We start from the raw sequence: 19,753 nt of genomic DNA, 5'->3' as shown, positions 1-19,753 counted from the left end.
CTGGATTCTTTCTTAACCACTTAAGCCCCGGAAGATTTTACCCCCTTCTTGACCAGGGCCTATTTTGCAATTCGGCACTGCGTGACTTTAACGGTCGTGCGACACTGTACCTAAATGAATTTGGCGTCCTTTTTTTCCCCACAAACAGAGCTTTCTTTTGGTGGTATTTGATCACCTGTGCGATTTTTTGATCATGCGCTATAAACAAAAAAAGAGCGTCAATTTTGCAAAAAATAATATTTTTCACATTTTTTTATATGAAATTCCAAAAAAAAAAAAAAAAAAAAGTAAAAATCTAAATTTTTTAACATTTTCAGCCACTTTGTTTTATCCTACATATGTTTGGTATTTATAAAAAAAAAAAAAAAAAAAAAAAAAAAAAAAAAAAAAAAAAAAAAAAAAAAAAAAATCGCAAGAAAGCGTATTTTGATTGGTTTGAGCAAAAGTTATCACGTTTACTAACGGGGGAAAAGGGAAAGATTGTCTTTTTTTTTTTTTTTAACGAGTAATGGCAGCGATCTGCGATTTCTTTTGTGGGACTGCGACATTGCGGCGGACAGATCGGACCCTTGACTGACATTTTTTACACTTTTGGGGTTACCAGTGACATTACTGCAGTAATCAGTGCTATACATATGAACTGTTACTGTAAAAATGACACTGGCAGTGAAGGAGTTAACTGTATTGGAGAGGGAGGGGTTAAAAGTGTCCTAGGGGCGTGTTTCTAACTGTGATTGGCTGTGGCTACTAGTGTAAGAACAGAGATCAACGGTCCTACATAGTAGAACCGTCTGATCTCCATTCTTACACAGGGAAGAATGACAGGCGGCTTTGTTTATATTAGCCGCCTGCCTTTCTTCCCGTGTAACAGACGATCGCGGGTCCGCCAGGCACACGCCTGGGGGGTCCGTGACCGCACGCTCGCTCCCCAGAGCCTCACAGGCTAGCGACGTAGCCCTACGTCGCTCTGCCTGTGAGGGGCTGACTGCCGACGTAAATAGTCGTGTGGCGGTCGGCAAGCGGTTAAATGTACATACTATAACTGGGTACTAATATTTATAGGTAAAGTTGATCCAGGGAATATCTGATTGCCTCTCGGTGGATCAGTAGAAATTTTTTCCCCTGCTGTAGCAAATTGGATCATGCTTTGCTGGGGTTTTTCCCCTTCCTCTGGATCAAATGTGGTATAGGATTGTGTATATGGGATTGAAATTTGTTATTTTAATTTGATGAACTAGATGGACTTGTGTATTTTTCTAACCTACGTAGCTATACTATATGTACTACAACTGTCCCTGTTCAGTTCAAACAGATTTACAACACATTCCATAGGATATTCATAGAGAAATGTATAAATAACAACAATGTTTTAAGCCATAAGACAAAATTTCAAAAATGAAGGGACTGAAGGAATGAATGTATTCTTTCAGCATGGTTCACAGATATATATCAAGTATATAAATCAATGACATCGGGGGAAAGTGGGGGCAGAGGGATTCATTGGTTGCAGCAGAGAACCTTTCAAAAAGGTAAAGAAGTGTGCCTGATAATTACAGGTCATGCCACAGTTATCCTACAGAGTGCTTTCCACAAAGCTCAGCAGTGGAAAGAACCAGTTCATTTTGCACACATGCAGAAGAATGGATCTGTCCAATCTGCACAAAACCTCCAAGAATCTTTCATTCTTTAAAAAGACCCCATTACAGGTACACTATGGTCATAATTGAAAATGAAGCCATAAAATTTATATGGGAAAACACAGCTTTTGGCATAAAGACTTTTTTTTTATCTGGGCATTGCCATAGTGCACAAGACTACCTCACTTTATTTTGTCAGTAATCTAGGAACCCCTTTTGTTTGGGATTTGGGATAGTCCCAAACGCACCCACTGTCGGTTGTCACAGAGAATGCCTAACGTATCAAAGTGGCAGTATGCAGAATTTACACACAACCACTTTTCTTTTCTCAACATGCCCAGCTTTGGAAGGTTGAATATGACCGGTTATACAGACAAGCAGCTACAAACAATGTAGCCTCACGAATATGTAGTAGGAGATCGCTACTTTTTGGCGTTGCCATTTGTCCTGTCCACACAGCCCCTAGATTGTTTACCAAAGTGTTGGCTGCAGTTAAGGACCTGCTTCTTAGGGAGCAATCAGCTCAGAAGCTGACCTCAAAACTTTCAACAGATATTACAGGTCTTGGAAAGGTTTGGTTGGGTGATAAACTTTCAGAAGTCCACTCTGGTTCCAACACAGCTTTAGGCTTAGTCATTTGCACAGCACAGGCAAAAGTCTGCTTCCACAAAAGGAAAGCCCTTCTCTTTGAACTTGGATATAGTGCCTGGGTTTGTTGGAAATTACCCTGAATCAGGCTTGCATGAGGGGTGCTGGGCAAGATGGTAGCCTCCTTTGATGCAACCCCCTATTGCCAGTTTCACTCTAGCACTTTTATTTCCTAATTCATTTTCTGTCAGTATCCTGGCACGGAAAATTGGCAGGTGAATTGGCTTTTTAGCAGTCAGCAGCTGAATCCAGGGCACTCGGAAGTGTTCAAAAATGTTTCTGTGGTGGGGGATACCGAATGTAGATCTTTCACCATCCAGATTCAACAAACTGGATAGGTTTCTGTCCCAGACTCAGGCATTTGCAGTGGATGCCCCAATGACTCCTTGGAATTCGTTTTTCATCAACTGTGCCTTCTCTCCACTAGAGCTTCTTCCCCTCCCTCATTTGCTCAGGATAAAGGTAGAGGGCCTTCTGATGATCCTGATCGCACCTATGGCATCAACATGGTATGCAGAAATCGAACATTTCTTGGCAGACAAGCTGTGGGCTTTTCCAGATTGGCAAGACTCACTATTGCAAGGCTTGATTACGGTCGCTGGTTTTGACAGCATGGCTGCTGAAGACCAAGTCATGAGGTATAAGGATGTTTCTGACTCTAATCTCCACGCTTCTCAATACAAGAAACTAACTTCCAGGAAGATATGCCATCCTATATAGAAGGCTTATTTCTCCTGGTATGAGGGCATTAGTTTAATCTCTGACAGTATGTCAAAGGAGTACATTTTGGCTTTTCTCCAGCACGGTATGGAGATGTCTCTGGCTTTAGGTACCAGCAAAGGGGCAGATCTCCGCCTTGGCTGTTCTATTTCACCTATTGCCTGGTAAAAGCCTTAGTACCGGGTGTAACATGGATTGTTACGCCTATGCAACCTCCTTGGTCTCTGTGATTTCTTTAAGCACATCTATGGTAAAAATGTAAAATATATATTTGCATAATGTATTTATTTTCCAGCCTCCTCCCTTTAATCTGAACAATCTTGAAGTTTGTAAACTTACTTTGTGAAGATCTCCATACTTTTTATTCCTTTAATTCTGTGACACTTGTACTAAACACTGCTATGTCACATTTTACAAAGCTTGCCTTCTAAACTACAGGGGTGCTGAGAGGAGTCATTACAGAAATCATGGTTTGCTGGCAGCAAGGTACCATGGGATAGATAGTCCTTAAAAACTTAACGTGAACAGCAAAGGAGATGCTGCAAAAGTATGCAGGGAATCTAGAAAGTTGTGAAAAGAGATTGTCAGCAGAGGCAGCACAACATAGGAGATTATTCACATAAGCTTATACTGGATTGTCAATTATAACATTCCAAAACAACTCCCACCCCACTCCCTGCGTACTGCCATGGCTTGCCGAAGCTTAGCAGGCCTATAATACCCTGTAAGGGAGCGGCCAACTCAGTTGAGAGGAATGTCAACCCAAACCAGATACTTAACTGGCAAGTCAACCCAATACACAAGTGTCCCAGTTCAAATTTCGTTGTGACCTGGTGCTGATGGTGTGTTGGGGCTGTAGTTGCGTCTGTGCTGCGGTAGCCAGGAGACTCCGATCACAAGTGTATTCACACAAGAGGAACAGAAGAAATAGCGCCTGCACAGATGCGTATGATGACATCATTGCGTGCTGATCCACCCCTTTTAAACACTACTACTGTGGTGTAATGCTCGACATGCAGAATTCAGTCAGTACTGCTACAAAGCAAAGGCAATACTCAAAGGAAAAAACTCCACTACCACCACGGAGGCACTCAGCAATCCAACTGTCACCCTTCACAGTTGGTGTGCCCCGCAAGGCCTTGACTTCCTTCCAAGAGGATCACTGTCATTGACCTGTAAAACACCCTGTCAGTGAACTCACCAGATTCACTGTACCCTGGAGATTGCAGCCTGCATTATGCAGCTCTGGCCGGCAACATTACAGGCCACCCCCACTCTTATGAGGGGTATGGGTACAGTCCTTCTAGACCTTTAGGCCGTAGGCAAACCAGATGAAGTCTTTCTGTTCCCCAACAGGGGTGTTCAGAATAGGGCACTAAAGCCCCCAAAAGGAAATCTTCAGATAAATATTTGTGAGCACATTTGTCATCTAAGGACGCTAGCTAAAAACTGAAGCTTAGCTGAGTTGGAGGAGTTACGCCTGGGTGGGAATTCCTCCCTTTTTGTTTGAGAGTGTCCATTCACCTGCAGGTGGCAGCATAGCCCAAGTAGTCATGATTTGAAGTACCATGTGTGCTATGATGTACAATTAAGGCCCCTTTAACACTTGTGCGACATAGGACTGCAAAGTCGCATGACAAGTCGTACTCCATGATTTCCAATGAGTACCAATTATATCTGTGCAACTTCAAAGTAGTCCCTGCACTACTTTGGTCAGACTTTGATGCGTTTTGAGGTCCATAGACCATTCTGAAATGACGTTAACTTGTTAAATCTTATAGCAGATTTTAGCAATTGGGGTTAGATCTCCTTTAATAACAGAAAATGTACAGCATTCCTTCTGTGTGGGAGGGAAAAGCTTTTCATGCATGTTCTAACTGCCAGCCTGTGACCATTTCTCATCCTCGGCACATGACAGACTCGCACCTTGGGAGAGAGAACTGTAACTTTTTGTTCTGTGTGAGAAACGGAGGGTAAATCCAACAGCCAGTGGGAGTAGCCAATAGAGGAAAGCTGCTAATCTGGCAAAGAAAGTAGATAATGCAAATAAGAATATTTTCACAGCTACACATAAACCAAATTTTTGGTTTTTAATTAAACCAAACATACATGGAAACCTCCTTATGATCTTGATATTTTGCTTGTATGCTCAAGCTTAGGACATCTTGAAGGAGAGCTTAAAGTACAATAGCATGGTTCCAAATAACATTTCATTCAATGGGTCAAAACAACAAGGAGTAAAGCCAACTTTCCTGGCCCTCTAAGTTACGTTTTTACAAAATGAAATAGAATTTAAAGACTAATGATGATATCTTTCTCAGTCACGCCACAAACCTCTGGTCTCCCTCCTCAGCACTGACCTTCCAATGTTAAAAGTGTTGTTTTGTATGTTCTACAAAGACCAGACACAATCACCGCGTTGACTTAATGCAATAAAAGCAGCTAAAAAGCTGTTAGCTGAAGCGGGGTCACAGAGCACAGAGGTTCAGGTTTTTAAAGAGAAGAATCAGATTTACAAACAGAAAAATCGCACAATAGGGAAGTGGACAAAATTATCCATGCGTGCTAATTCCCAGTAATTACGAAGCAAGGTGAACTCCCTGGGGTCTTGAAAGTCATCGCCTGGTGACGCTTGACTGGAAAGCAAAGTGGAGCGGGCTTATGTGACACAGATCCTATGAAAGCTTTAGAAGCACAGGGATGGACACAAAGGTTTTGCAAAAGTGGCACGAATCAGGAGGTTGGCATGGATCATACCAATTATAGAAAAAGGGTGCATGGCAACTAAATGATTAACAAATGGCTATTTGGTTTCATTTTGGAGATGATTAAACCATGGTGTTTATTAAGAGAACCCTTACCTGCAGCAGCAACTGTTTTTACTCTCCTTAAAAATCAAATAGCACTTCATATATATCAATGACAAACGTTCACATAAGCTTTTTAATTATGCAATCCAAAAGGTAAAAGTTATGTTTTGTTTTATGTCCATGAACTCAGCAGACATTAACAATGAGTTAAGCAGCTAACCCATTTATATGGTACCAGTAATATCATTGAGAATGCAGGTTATTTTTCAATACTGGTAATATTGCTGAAAATGCAGACTAATCCTTTGACTTAACACTGGTTCACTGAGTGTAGCCTATCCTCTCACGATAGCTCTGGGGTCTCCAACTTTCCTAATAATAGGGCCAGTTTACGGTCCTTCAGACTTTAGAGGGGCTGGACTGTGGAAAAAGAGTAGAAAAGGTCTGGAACTCAGTGGTAAAAAGAACAATGCCCCATCTTTGGTGTCAGTAGGAGGAATTATCTCCCATCAATTGTGTTATTGGGCTCCATTGTTGGTTTTTATTAATTCGTAAGAATTATGTGCCAACATTGGCGTCACCGGCCCTCATTTTTGGTGTCATTAGGAGGAATTGTGTGCCATAATTGGTGTCATTGTGCCTCATCGTATGCATCATTGGGAGGAATTGTGCCCAATCACTGGTGTCTTTGGGAGGAATTGTGCCCCATCGTTGGTGTCATTGGGAGGAACTGTGCCCAATTGTTGGTATCAATGGATGAAATAGTACACCAAGGGCTGGATAAATACTAGCAAAGGGCCACATTTGAATTAAATTAAAGTGTTTGTTCACCAGTGTCCGAAATCTGCCAAGCAAAATAAGTAGGTGAGTTGGAAGCTCTGGTGCACGAGGAGAACTATGATTTAATTGGTATTGCTGAATCTTGGCTTCATTCTTCACATGACTGGGCTATTAATATTCCTGGCTATGCTCTCTTTTGGAAAGTGTAAAAATGGAGGGGTGGTGGTGTCTGTCTCTATGTGAGAAGTGATCTCAAAGTGAGTGTGAAAGAGGACCTAGTTGATGGAGAGTGTGATGAGTCTGAAGCAGTATGGGTGGAAATGTACATGGGTGTGCGTAATACAAAGATTATCATTGGAGTTTGTTATAGACCTCCCAGTATTAATGAGGAGGTGGAGACTAAGCTTCTGGCACATACAGAAAGGGCTGCAAGGGCTGGGACAGTGATAATGGGGGATTTTAACTACCCTGCCATTAACTGGAGTAACAGCACTGCTGGAACAGTTAAAGGGCAAACATTTATAAACCTATTACAAGACAATTTTATGGTACAGCTTATTGAGGCCACCACTAGAAATGATGCTCTGTTGGACCTGGTAATCTCAAACCATGCAGAACTTAAGGATAATGTTCATAGAAAAGAACATCTAGGTAGCAGTGATCATAATATAATTTCATTTAATGTTAACTGTAAGCAAAAAACGCATACAGGAAAAATAAAAACACTTAACTTTAAGAGAGCAAATTTTCCAAGGATGAGGGCTGCTCTCCAGAATTTAGACTGGGAGGGAATATTGGCATCGATAAGCACAGAACAGAAATGGGAATTCTTCAAAAAGACTGTATGGAAACTCACTGCAAAGTATATTCCCATGGGCAATACGTTTAAAAAGTTAAAAATATAACCTGTGGCTCACGGCCAAAGTTAAAAAAGCTATAAATAATAACCAAAGAGCCTTTAAAAAATATAAAAATGAACACTTTTTTATTGTGACAGAATATAACAGAATATGTAAAAAGGAAATCAAGGATGCAAAAATTCAAAATCGACAGATTGCAAAAGATAGGACAAAACCCCCAAAAATTCTTCAAATAGAACAGTAAAAAGGTTAGGTCTGAGCATGTAGGCCCTTTACAAAATCAGGAGTGGGTGACTGGGGACAAAGAGAAGGCACATTTAATAAATACTTTTTTCATCTCTGTGTATACAAAGGAGCATGGGGGAGCTCATGACCGTAATGAGGATGGTATTGGCACAGCCCCAAATGATCCACAATGGCTCAAAAGTGATATAGTCCAGAAATATTTAGACAGAATAAGGGTGAATAAAGCGCCTGGACCAGATGGCATCCATCCACGCATCTTAAAAGAATGGAGCGCTGTCATTTCAAAGCCTTGGTTTCAAATTTTTAGGGACTTGTTAAGGACTGGAATATTACCACTGGATTGGCGTAGGGCCAATGTGGTGCCTATATTTAAAAAGGGATCAAAGTCTTTGCCAAGTAACTATAGACCTGTTGATTTACCTTCTATAGTCAGGAAGATACTGGAGAGAGTAATAAAAGACCACATAGATGAGTTCTTGCTGGAAAAAATATTTTAAGCAACAGACAGCATGGATTTATGAAAGACAGAAGTTGTCAAACGAACCAGATTTCTTTTTATGAGGTGGTAAGTAAAACCTTGGACAGGGGGGGGGGGGGGGGCGGTGGATGTACTATACTTGGATTTTGCAAAAGCATTTGACACAGTTCCCCATACCCCATACATAGCTAATGTGTATGGTAAAGTCTACAGGCTTGGAAAGATCAGTTTGCAAATGGATAGAAAATTGGCTAAAAGATAGAATTCCGAGTAGTGGTTAATGATTCTTACTCTGAATGGTCTAAGGTGATCAGTGGTGTACCCCAAGGTTCACCGTTGGGACCCTTATTTTTTAATATCTTTATAAATGATATAGGGTCTGGGATTAAAAGTACCATTTCAGTCTTTGCAGATGACACCAAGCTTTGAGTGGAATAACTTCCTTACAGGATGTCTCCAATTTACAAGCTGACCTCAATGCACTGTTCCATTGGTCAACTATGTGGCAAATGAGGTTTAATGTTGATAAATGTAAAGTTATGCACTTGGGGCCTAAGAACATGCATGCATCATACATACTAGGGGGAGTAGAACTGGGGGAATCTACATATCGGAGAAGGATATGGGTGTTCTGGTAGATCCTAAGCTTAATAATAGCATGCAATGCCAATGTGGTTTCCAAAGCAAGCAAAGTCCTTTCTTGTATTAACAGAGGCATGGACTCCAGAGCGAGAGAGACATAATTTTGCCCCTGTACAAATTATTAGTAAGACCTCATCTGGAATATGCAAGTTCAGTTTTGGGCACCAGTTCTTAAAAGGATATCGGGGAACTGGAGTAAGTGCAGAGAAGGGCAATCAAACTGATAAGAGGCTCAGCTATGAGGAAAGATTAGAGGAACTGAATTTATTCTCTTAAGAAGAGGAGGTTAAGGGGGGATATGATCAATGTGTATAAATATATAAGGGGTCCATATAGTGAACTTGGTGTTGAGTCGTTCACTTTAAGGTCAACACAGAGGAGAAGGGGACACTATTTACGCCTAGAGGAAAATAGATTTAGTCTCCAAATACGGAAAGGTTTCTTCAACGTAAGAGTTGTGAAAATGTGGAATAGACTCCCTCCAGAGGTGGTTCTGGCTAGCTCCCTAGATTGCTTTAAAAAAAGGGCTTGAATTTTTTCCTGGGTGTACATATTATAAATAGGTACTACCATTTAAAGGTAAAGTTGATCCAAGAAATATCCGATTGCCTCTCGGGGGATCAGGAAGGATTTTTTTTCCCCTGCTATAGCAAATTGGATCATGCTTTGCTGGGGTTTTTTCACCTTCCTCTGGATCCACTGCAGTTATTGGATTGTATGGTTGGGTTTTCATTACTGTTTTTTTTTTCTTTTGTTTTTTATTGGTTGAGCCAGATGGACTTTGGCCCCCGACCTGCAGTTTGGAGACCACTGCTACAAACAAATGGCATCAATGAACGCGGCCTATTCATTGACTAGAGACCATCGACATCAATGAAAATGTAGCCCATCCATTCCCTACAAAAAAATATTAAAAACGTGATTGTGCTGAAAGTCCAAAAAATTATAGCTGCAAGCACATCAACATATACAAATTGACCAAATAATTCACATAAAGAAGTGCTGTGCTACATACAAATATGTGCAACAAAATACAATCCATTTGGTGAAAGTCCACCAAATGAGTGATGTAAACAATCTCAAAACTATCGCTCCAATGAAATTGCAAAGGTGTATCAGTATCCTGTTTCACCATTCCCCCGGAAGAGGTAATTTATGAGGAAATGTGTAGCTTGGAGGCCTTGCTCGTGACGTCATCACACACTCGGAGTCTGGTAGTGGCCCGCCCCCAACTCTAGGAAAGACTGCAATAAGTGTATGTGTTGCTTTTTTGAATGCTGTAAATACCAAGTGCTTTTTACGGCTTTAAACTATGCGGTTCCCCAGTTTTTTTCATTGTGACATACTAAGGAGCTGGAGGGTCAACTCTAGACCTGTGACATCACTGGGACTGCAGCCTATATATTCACTGGAGACCAATGACAACCCTGAAAGTGAAACCTAGCAAATTCACCTGAGACCAGTGACCTCCTGAAACTGACATCTATCCATTCACTCATAATCAGTGACATTGCTTAGAATGCGGTCTCTGAACTGACATTTCCCAAAGGTTCTATTTACATCTGCATGTCAACATACTGCATACACATTCATGTAAATAGTACCTGTGTTTGTTAAAGCTGAAATATACAAAAATCACAAATTCCTATTGCCATCCTGACTGCATCCTCAGATGCACACCGGCATTTATCTTACTTTTCCCTGAGGAATCATTACATTAGTCGCCCTCAAATGGCTGTCATATGACCAAACAGGTGGAGAACTGTTCACATAATTAGTGCTGAAGGCATCTTGGAGACTGATGTATAGACAGGGCAGGTCAATCAGCATCTTTTCCTGAACTCTGAACATCCGCTTTATCAGAAATCCCTCAACATTTGATTATGTAACCAGCAGCAGAGGGAACCCAAAGTGCACCAAAACAAAATTCACGAGACCTATCCTAACTGTTGCATTAGACTAGTGGCACTGGTAGCTCAACTGCAGAGTGCCCTCTCAGATAACCTGAGCTGCTGCTGGGTGACCCACAACACATGACTAAAAATGAACCCTCTCTTTAGTGGGCATTTTTTTTTCCTCATGAACAATGAATGATTTGGAATGATATCTGGTCTGTTTCTCCTGTGCCGCTCACTTTTCTCTTTGCTGGAGATGAAGCTACACCCGAGGACCTGCAGTGCAAGATCTCCCCCTCCTGCTTCATTCATATGATGAATAGGTGCCTTCTGAACCTCTCCTGCAGCTTCTTAAATATTTCCTTACCAGTCTTCAGGAGGGCAGCTCTAAATGGAAACAAACTCCTATCTCTTTTAAGAAGGCCACCTCCATACAGAGGACAAAGTGCAGAACAAGGCATAGCAAGTAAATAACAGGGGGAAAGGTCAGCTGCAGGGAACCCACACAATACTGGTGACTAGTTGCTTCCCCTCTGCTTCCAGAATTCAGGTTCTCTTACTCCCCTTCCTGCCACCCCTCCTGACACTTAGGAGCTTTTAAATGCCAGAAGGCAGACATTCTAGTCATGTGACTGCTGTGACTGGCAGACTTATCTACCTCACCAACCATTCAGTGTCTGCTACCCCTCTCAAATTAAATTCAAAATACTAACAACTTACAAAGCCTTACAACCCTGCCCCCAGCTACATCACTAACCTAGTTTTAAAATATGAATCTAATCGTTCTCAACATTCCTCTCAAGACCTCCTGCTCTTTAGCTTCCTCGTCATCTCCTCCCATGCACTCCTACAGGATTTCTCCTATCTTCTGGAACTCCCTACCCTAATCTGCTTAACGTTCTCCTACTCTGTCCACTTTTAAGCGATCCCGGAAAACCTTTCAGAGAAGCCTATTCTGCCTCCACCTAACAATTGTGCTTTCACTTTCTCCATCAGCTCATCCCCCATAGGTATTACCTTTTGTATCCCTCAAACCTCCCGATTGTAAGCTCTAATGAGCAGGGCTCTCTGATACCTCCAGCATTGAATTGTATTACACCTGTACTATCTGCTCTCATGTTGTAAAAAGGAGTTCGGTAATCCAAAATGGAGAACTAGGCAGGGCTGTTTTTTTTTTTAGCTCAAACAGGAAGTTAAGCTGTCCATACATGGGGTAATTTTTTTTCACTCAACCAGTGGGTTGAAAAAAGAAAAAAAAAAAAAAACAGACCCGATTCCCCCATTCAAATATTGGATGTGGATGAGGGAATCCTTTCTGCTGTGAGTAAAGACTGATCCACGTCATAGTCTATAGCAGTGTTTCTCAACTCTGGTTGGTCCTCAGGGCACACTAACAGGCCAGATTTTATTTTAAGTATTACCTTGGAGAGATGCAGACTAGAATACTGCAATCACTGAGCAGCAAATTACATCACCTGTGATGTATTTCAGTTTTCATGTAAACCTGGCCTGTAAGCCCCGTACACACGTACCAATTGTCGGCCGTAAATATTCGGCCGACGACCGATCGGCCGATTGTAGGCTTGTTAGTATGATGCTTCCGACAGCGCATTTTCGGCCGAACAGAATCTGTTGTGCAGGCATTAAAATTTTTGTTGGCCAACACCAGAACGGCCGATTGTTCGCCAGTCAGTACAGATTTCGGCCGACAGACAGCAGATTAGCAAGACTGGGCATGCTCAGAAAAGAAAAAAAGACAAGGAAAGTTAACCATCACATGACATCACTTCTGCAGTTGGCTGCTGTTGGCCGACAAAATTTGTGTGCAGTCTTTTGCAGTTTTCAGCAGACACGACAGCCCTGGACAAAAGATGGCCGATCGTTCGGCCGACGATCAGTATGTGTGTACGGGGCTTTAGTTGTGCCCTGAGGACCAGAGATGAGAAACACTGGTCTATAGCCTTGCAGTGCTGATCGAGAGAAGATTTTCCAACAAGGCGGTTGAATAGAAGTCGATTGGTATATCAGTGGCCACACGTGATTTGAAATTTGGCCGATCCCTGCCTGATATAGCTGAATTTCAATCCATGTATGGGCAGCCCTTGGAGCAGATCAACAGTTATTTTTCTGTACTTGCTGCATTTCTAAAGCAATAAAACATGGAGACATTTAAAATTGGGATGCACCTTTATTTTTTTTCTTTTGCACGAATTTTAAAATGACGACAGCCGGGTAACAGGTATTTTTTAGGAGTGGAAAGTCGTGGCAGTCTTTATGATGGTTTTATGAAAGAATTACATGGCCTTATCAAACAAGAGTTAAACAAATAAGTTTCATTTTTCTATCAATATAAAACATGTTTGTAGTTAAATTCTGTAAAAAATCTAAACAATCAGCTAAAAAAAAACGAAAAAAAAAAAAAAAACGGTCAAATATTAACCGATTCTACTCCAAAAGCTGTCCACCTCTTTGTGCTTTGTAGCAGATCAGATAAAGTGATACAATGTTATTTTTGTGAACTCCGTAGCGCTTTACTGCATTTTTGCTTTAAAGTTACAAATAAAAAGGCAGAGTAATCAAACGGCAGCTGGGGACAGGTCAATGATCAAATACAAAGTCTACCTGCACATGACATCTTGTGAGAAAAGTAGATAGGCAGGATGTCCCCGCAGCCAGCGGATCACGAGCATTGGAAGAGTCTGAGTCACTGTGGTGACAAAAGGAAAGGTCTGCCTCTACTGGCTAAAATTGGGAGCGATCGGGGAAAGTGGAAGGCAGGAAGTCAGCTGTCTGTGGTCAGACATGAGAGATCAGAGACCAGCAGATTATTGGATTCTCTCTTAAAGAATGAAGAGCATTGATCTTTCAACAGGAGGTCATGTGACCTCTGTGAGCACAAATTGTCGGAGTTCTGCACTTCCAGCTCCACTACTCTGCTGTCAAAGACATTTACTAGGAAACACTTGGAAGGGAAAAAAACACACACTTAACCCTATCCTCTCATTGAAATTTTCCAAAAATCCTTCACCATAAGAATCTGGTCATTTGTAACAATCCTACTACAATTGAAGTATCAAAGGCTATGTTATCCGTGCTTTAAAGTGGTTGTAAATCTCAGACATGAAATTTGAACAAAGCATACTTCTCTATAGCGTGTACTTGTCTCAATTCAGAGCACTAATTGTCATTTCTGTCTGTCTGCTGCCTTGTTTCTTTGCCATCAGCATGAATCACTTCTGACACGTTTTCCTGACACCAAGAGAAAAAAGGTGACAGGGGAGGGAGCTCCAGCCACAGCCAGTGATTGACAGCCTCAGCTTTATTGCTGTGTGTTAGGGAATGTGTCCCTTCCTTTCAATCAGCTCTCAGAGCTTTCGTCTTTGAACTCTGCAGATTATAATTTCAGTTTTTCGGGCTCAATTTTGGGTTCCATTAAATCAACAATTAAACCCAAAACCAATAAATATATTGCAGCTTACCCCCAGTTTTCTCCTGGTGATCTGGCCAGTAACACACCTCCTTGTATTAGTGTCCCCACTCTGGATAAAGGAGCAAAGTGACCTCTTTGGACAGCAGCATTGTCAGTCTGGGAGGAGGGGGTTGTTAGATGGACTAGCAGATTAAGATGCACTAAAACCGAAGCTGAATTAAAGCCCCGTACACACTAGCAGCTTTTGTGGTGTGAAGTTGGAGAGTTATTTTCCAGGAGGAGGACCATGGGAGAGAGGTGGTGCCTTGGAGGGGAATGTGCATCTGACCTATTTTCAACCAAACGGGTAGGTGAGAGCAGAATGTGAATGGTGATGGGGCCCTCTGCACTATATTCATTATAAAGGATGTTTGAAGACCGCACAAAGCACAGCATCTAGTTGTTCACACGTTTAAGGGACTGCATCATTGGACTTTTTTTTTTCTTTAATAGTAACTTATAGCTCATTTCACTCATCTTATGGTTTTGATGTTTATATAGGTTGTGATGGTCCATTTATATGCTGATCATATATTAAGAATGCATATGAATAAATCCTTACATACGTTGTGATTTGAATCGTGTTGCACGACAATTTTTCTATCTAACATAGACTTGGGGATATATAGCATATAAGTATCGTCACAAAACTGTATTCAACTCCGATGCAAAGTTAATGAAAGACAGGCTTCAGCTCTGATCCCCGCCCATCAGTCGCGCCTCTCTGACATGTATGACCCAGGCTGGGCTTAATCAGAACTTCTACGATTAACCCCAATGTGGGTGAAACATATCAGAGGGGCGTGACTGATGGGCGGAGATCAGAGCTGAAGCCTGTCTTTCATTCAGCTCACACAAGAGTTGAATACAGTGTGCGGCAATACTTGTATGCTATATTGTAGCTTGGCGCAAGATGCGCTCTGTTTCTGCCAGCACCCTAATACGGAGTGTAAGTCTGGTAGACAGATACTGCAGGCACCGAGAAGCGCCGATCTTTTATGGCATTTCAATCTGGTGATGTCACTACTATGCTGCGCACTTCCTTGCTGGAGGCTCTGACACAAGGAAGGAAAGCCTGCCTCTACCAAAAAAGCTGTGAAAAGGAGGTAACAATCGACTTTGTCAAACAGTGGAGGGTCAGCAAGGCCAATCAACTGAGCAAATTTTAATGGGCACATCAGCAACAGCCTGAAGTTCACTCAGTGTACGGCCAGATGCATTAATTTGGATTTGTGCTTGAAGTGGTGACATATTAAAGGCCTTCTGTTTTGCGTCACAGTGCTGTAGATGCAGGACTTTTTGTGAAAACATTTTATACACACACACACACACACACACACACACACACACACACACTACAAAAGCAGATATAGTCTTCCCGTATATACTCTAAATTCTGTTCTTGTTACAGGTTTTTTTTTTTTTTAAAAAAGCACATAGAGACAGTAGGTAGATACAGGTTAATTGTTTTGTGAAAAAAAGAACATTTTGTAAAACCGCATAAAAACTTACACATCCACCGGCAAGAATCTCAGCTGCAAGAGGAATGGAACCGTCCTTAATCGTAAATTTATCACGTACGAAATCATTCATCTGAAACACAAATTCAACTCAACATTATTACATTTGCAAGAGGAAAAAGGATTCCACACACTAGAGCTGCACGATTAATCGTAACAGAATCGAGATCGCGATTCACTCCCCCTGACGATCTTAACATGACACTTGCTCGATTCTTTACATAGCTGTGAGGGAGCAGCTGTCAAAAAAAAAAAAAAAAAAAAAGCCTCCCGCAAAAGCCTATCAGCATTAGTTTCCCACTGAACTGTAAACACAAATGATTACATTGTATCTTTTCTTTCCCTCTGCCAGAGGAAGGAAGTTTAACCTCTTAAAGACTAAACCTTTTTCCTACACTTGTTGCTTGCAAGTTAAATCAGTTTATTTTTCCTAGAAAAGTAGTTAGAACCCCCAAACATTTATATATATATTTTTTTAGCAGAGACCCTGCAGAATAAAATGGTGATTGTTGTAAATTTTTATGTCACACTGTATTTGCGCAGCAGTCTTTCAAACGCAATTAATACACTTTACTGAATAAAAAAAAATAAAACAAAACAGTAAAGTTATCCCAATTTTTTTTTATAATGTAAAAGATGTTACACAGAGAATCGTGATCTTTATTCCAAGCAAAAAAAATCTTGATTCTCATTTTGACCAGAATCGTGCAGCTCTACCACACACAAAAGACATATGTACAGGACAAAGCAAGAAGTGCAGTTTATTTATTCATTTGAAAAGCAATAAAGATCATACACATTATAATGTGACTTTACAATCTTCTTTATATTTCCCAAAACTATACAATATAAGGACCTACCTATACTAATTAATTTGTATCCAATCAGGCAGACGATTGGTAGATCTAAAGCAGTTTGTACAGTCTGACTAACATGCACGGTGAGCTTTACACAGGCTTAAAGGGCTGGTAACCCTAAACCATTGCCTTGTGCCAGCCCCTCTTTTCTCCTATCCAGCATTGTATAACGGTTTGTATAAAACAATGCCTCTAAATACCTTTTTGAGAAGTGTCTTTAGGTAGGTCTTGAAGTGACTCCCAGCCGCTCTGATAACACAATCCAGGGCTACAGCAGGAGGAGCCAAGCTCTCCCTCTGACGTCAGTCGGGGAAAGAAACAAGGCGCCGCTGAATGTAGCAACAATTTTATTACATGACAAGATAAAATAGTAACTCACATAGAGGTGTTCTTGAGTCCATGTTCCATTATAAGATCACTCCCTGTACACAATCTTCCACATCCCGACTGGCCCGCAGGCGGGTGATGACTGTGCAGGAAGGATCGCAGAAGAGCTGGTTCAAGTGGAGGCAGCGGGGAACCGCAAGCTCTCCGGAAGCGACGCAAGGCGTTTCGGAGCATGCGCAATAGGCTTCTTCATCAGACGTATACAGACTCTCTACAACGGCGGTCTTATAAGGACATGCACCGGAAGTGACTATAGCAAGTGTCAAAGGGCAATACAGAACAAAAACATAAATGGTCATAAGACTCTGGTTACCTATAGAGTAAGAAAAAGATTAAAATTACATATGTAATATTAAAATATGTAATGTAATATGAAAATAACAGAAGTGTAAAATAAAAATAAAATTAATACTTTTTATTTTACACTTCTCTCTGTTATTTTCATATTTTATGCATATTAGTATTAGGGACACTCCGCACATATTCAGTAAATGTGTGTTGGTTTTAAGTGTTTATCTTGTTTTTAAGAGATTAGTCATAACTCTATGCCATATATTTTAATATTACATATGTCATTTTAATCTTATTCTTACTCTAAAGGTAACCAGAGTCTGTTATCTACAGCATTATGACAATTTCTGTTTTTGTTCTGTATTGCCCTTTGACATTTGCTATAGTCACTTCCGGTGCATGTCCTTATAAGACCGCCGTTGTAGAGAGTCTGTATACGTCTGATGAAGAAGCCGATTGCGCATGCTCCGAAACGCGTTGCGTCACTTCCGGAGAGCTTGCGGTTCACCACTGCCTCCACTTGAAACAGCTCTTCTGCGATCCTTCCTGCACCGTCATCACCCGGCTGCGGGCCAGTCGGGATGTGGAAGATTGTGTACAGGGAGTGATCTTATAATGGAACATGGACTCAAGAACACCTCTATGCGAGTTATTATTTTATCTTGTCATGTAATAAAATTGTTGCTACATTCAGCGGCGCCTGTTTCTTTCCTCTGTTGCCAGTGGGATTTCCGTTTTTTGCCTGCCAGAGCTGCCCTGAACTATAGCATCACCTGCAAAGTCTTGTCCATAACAGCCTCTGACCACCTGGCTGTTTATACTGGGGTCTTTTTCTTCTGGCACAAGCCCCCAACATCCCTCTGCTCTGACGTCAGCCGGGAGTCACGTGACCGCCGAGCTCGCTGCTTGGCTCCTCCTGCTATAACCCTGGATTGTGTTATCAGAGCAGCCCGGAGTCACGTGACAGACCTAAAGACACTTCTCAAAAAGGTATTTAGAGGCAGTTTCTTACAAGCAGTTATACAATGCAGGATAGGAGCTTAAAGAGGAAGTAAACTTTGTCTGCAAACATTTACATATAGGTAAGCATATATTAAGGCTTACCTGTAGGTAAATATCTCCTAAACGTGTACCGTTTAGGAGATATTTACATGACATGCAGCCAGTGACAACACCGGCACATGCCCTCTGAAGGAACGGCCACAGGTGCTGTTCCTTCGGAGCCCCATGCCATTAATGGCGGCTCCCGTGCGCATGCGTGGAAGTGACGTAATTGCCGCTCCGGCCAATCACAGCGCCGGAACCCGGAAGTAACTCCGGGGAAAATGTCGGCTTCGTTCTAAGGTAAGTAATACATAATGAGCTAGTATGCGATAGTATTACAACCACTTTAACCGAGAGGGGCTGGCAGTGACATTTGAGGAGAGCTATCGATGACGGAGGCAGGATTATCATGGTCAGCACAGAGAGGGGGACACAGAAAGTGGCAGGACCAGCAAGGTTTTTACAGTTTCTAGAGGGGCAGGTTAGACAGCACAAGCACTGTGTTTAACCTGCTACAAGGAAACAGGATCTCTTTTTTTAGGGTAACACTTTAAAGTAGAACTATAGGCAAAACTTTTCTTTCATTTTGGATAGAGTAAGGGAGGGTTATAACCCCTGTAAGGTTTATTTTTGTCATCTTTGTCTCATTGGGGAGATTTCCCTTCACTTCCTGTCCCATCGCCAAACAGGAAGTGGGAGGAAATCCATGCAAATCAAGGGAATCTCTTCGGGACCCCCAGGTCCCTAGAACAAATGTCCCCAAAACAATTCCCCCCTCTATTAACTTTTCTTAGGATAACCTAAAATTTGGGATTTTCTTTTTCACTTTTAATGAGAATGGTAAACAGGACAAATAGAGAGGGTGAATCTCCGTAATGGGGGCATAGACATCAAAAAACCTGACAGGTGTTCTAATCCCTCTCCACAATTAAAAGAAAAGTTTTGCCTTTAGTTATACTTTAAAAAGAGTAACTCCACTTTTGAGACAAAAAAAAAAAAAAAAACATTCCCCTCTGGGTGATCTATATACATTGCAATACTTTGTTGCAGATTCCTACCTTTTGTTATTCTGAAGAAATCCCTGTGTGTGTGTGTGTCCAGGTGGTAAAATAATGTAATGGGAGTGATTTTATAATTATCAATCAGCTGCTGCACCTGCAGAGCTCTAATGAGAAAAGTGGTAGGGTCTGCATCCCATTAGATGGGATTTCCTACTATCTCACCAAAAAATACATTTTTTGTTGCAGGGAATGCCAGATATCTCACTTGTATCTCAGTGCAGACTTCTGGGAAAATCAGTGAGCCAATCACACAAAGCAGGAAATTCTGTTTCTGTGGGGCATTCTGTGTACAGAACTCCAGGTAGCCATATTGCATTGCACTTTATAGAAAATTACAGAGCTGCAGATTGAAAAGGAAAGGTAATATTTAATAAAATTCAATTACAATATGACTTGAGGTGTAATTGT

General features: G+C 41.4%; 1 protein-coding gene across 1 annotated transcript in view; it reads right to left on the bottom strand.

The window, feature by feature from the left end:
- SLC25A13 (solute carrier family 25 member 13) overlaps positions 1 to 19,753 on the bottom strand; it is a 333,483-nt gene that overhangs the window by 85,742 nt on the left and 227,988 nt on the right. Inside the window, exon 13 of the mRNA XM_082259081.1 lies at positions 15,698 to 15,778. Coding sequence (XP_082115207.1) covers positions 15,698 to 15,778 — 81 coding nt within the window. The remainder of the gene's footprint in view (positions 1 to 15,697; positions 15,779 to 19,753) is intronic.

Source organism: Pelophylax lessonae (genome assembly GCF_965119305.1).
Source record: "Pelophylax lessonae genome assembly, chromosome: 5".
NCBI lineage: Eukaryota > Metazoa > Chordata > Amphibia > Anura > Ranidae > Pelophylax > Pelophylax lessonae.
This window is presented reverse-complemented; position numbering and strand designations above follow the sequence as displayed.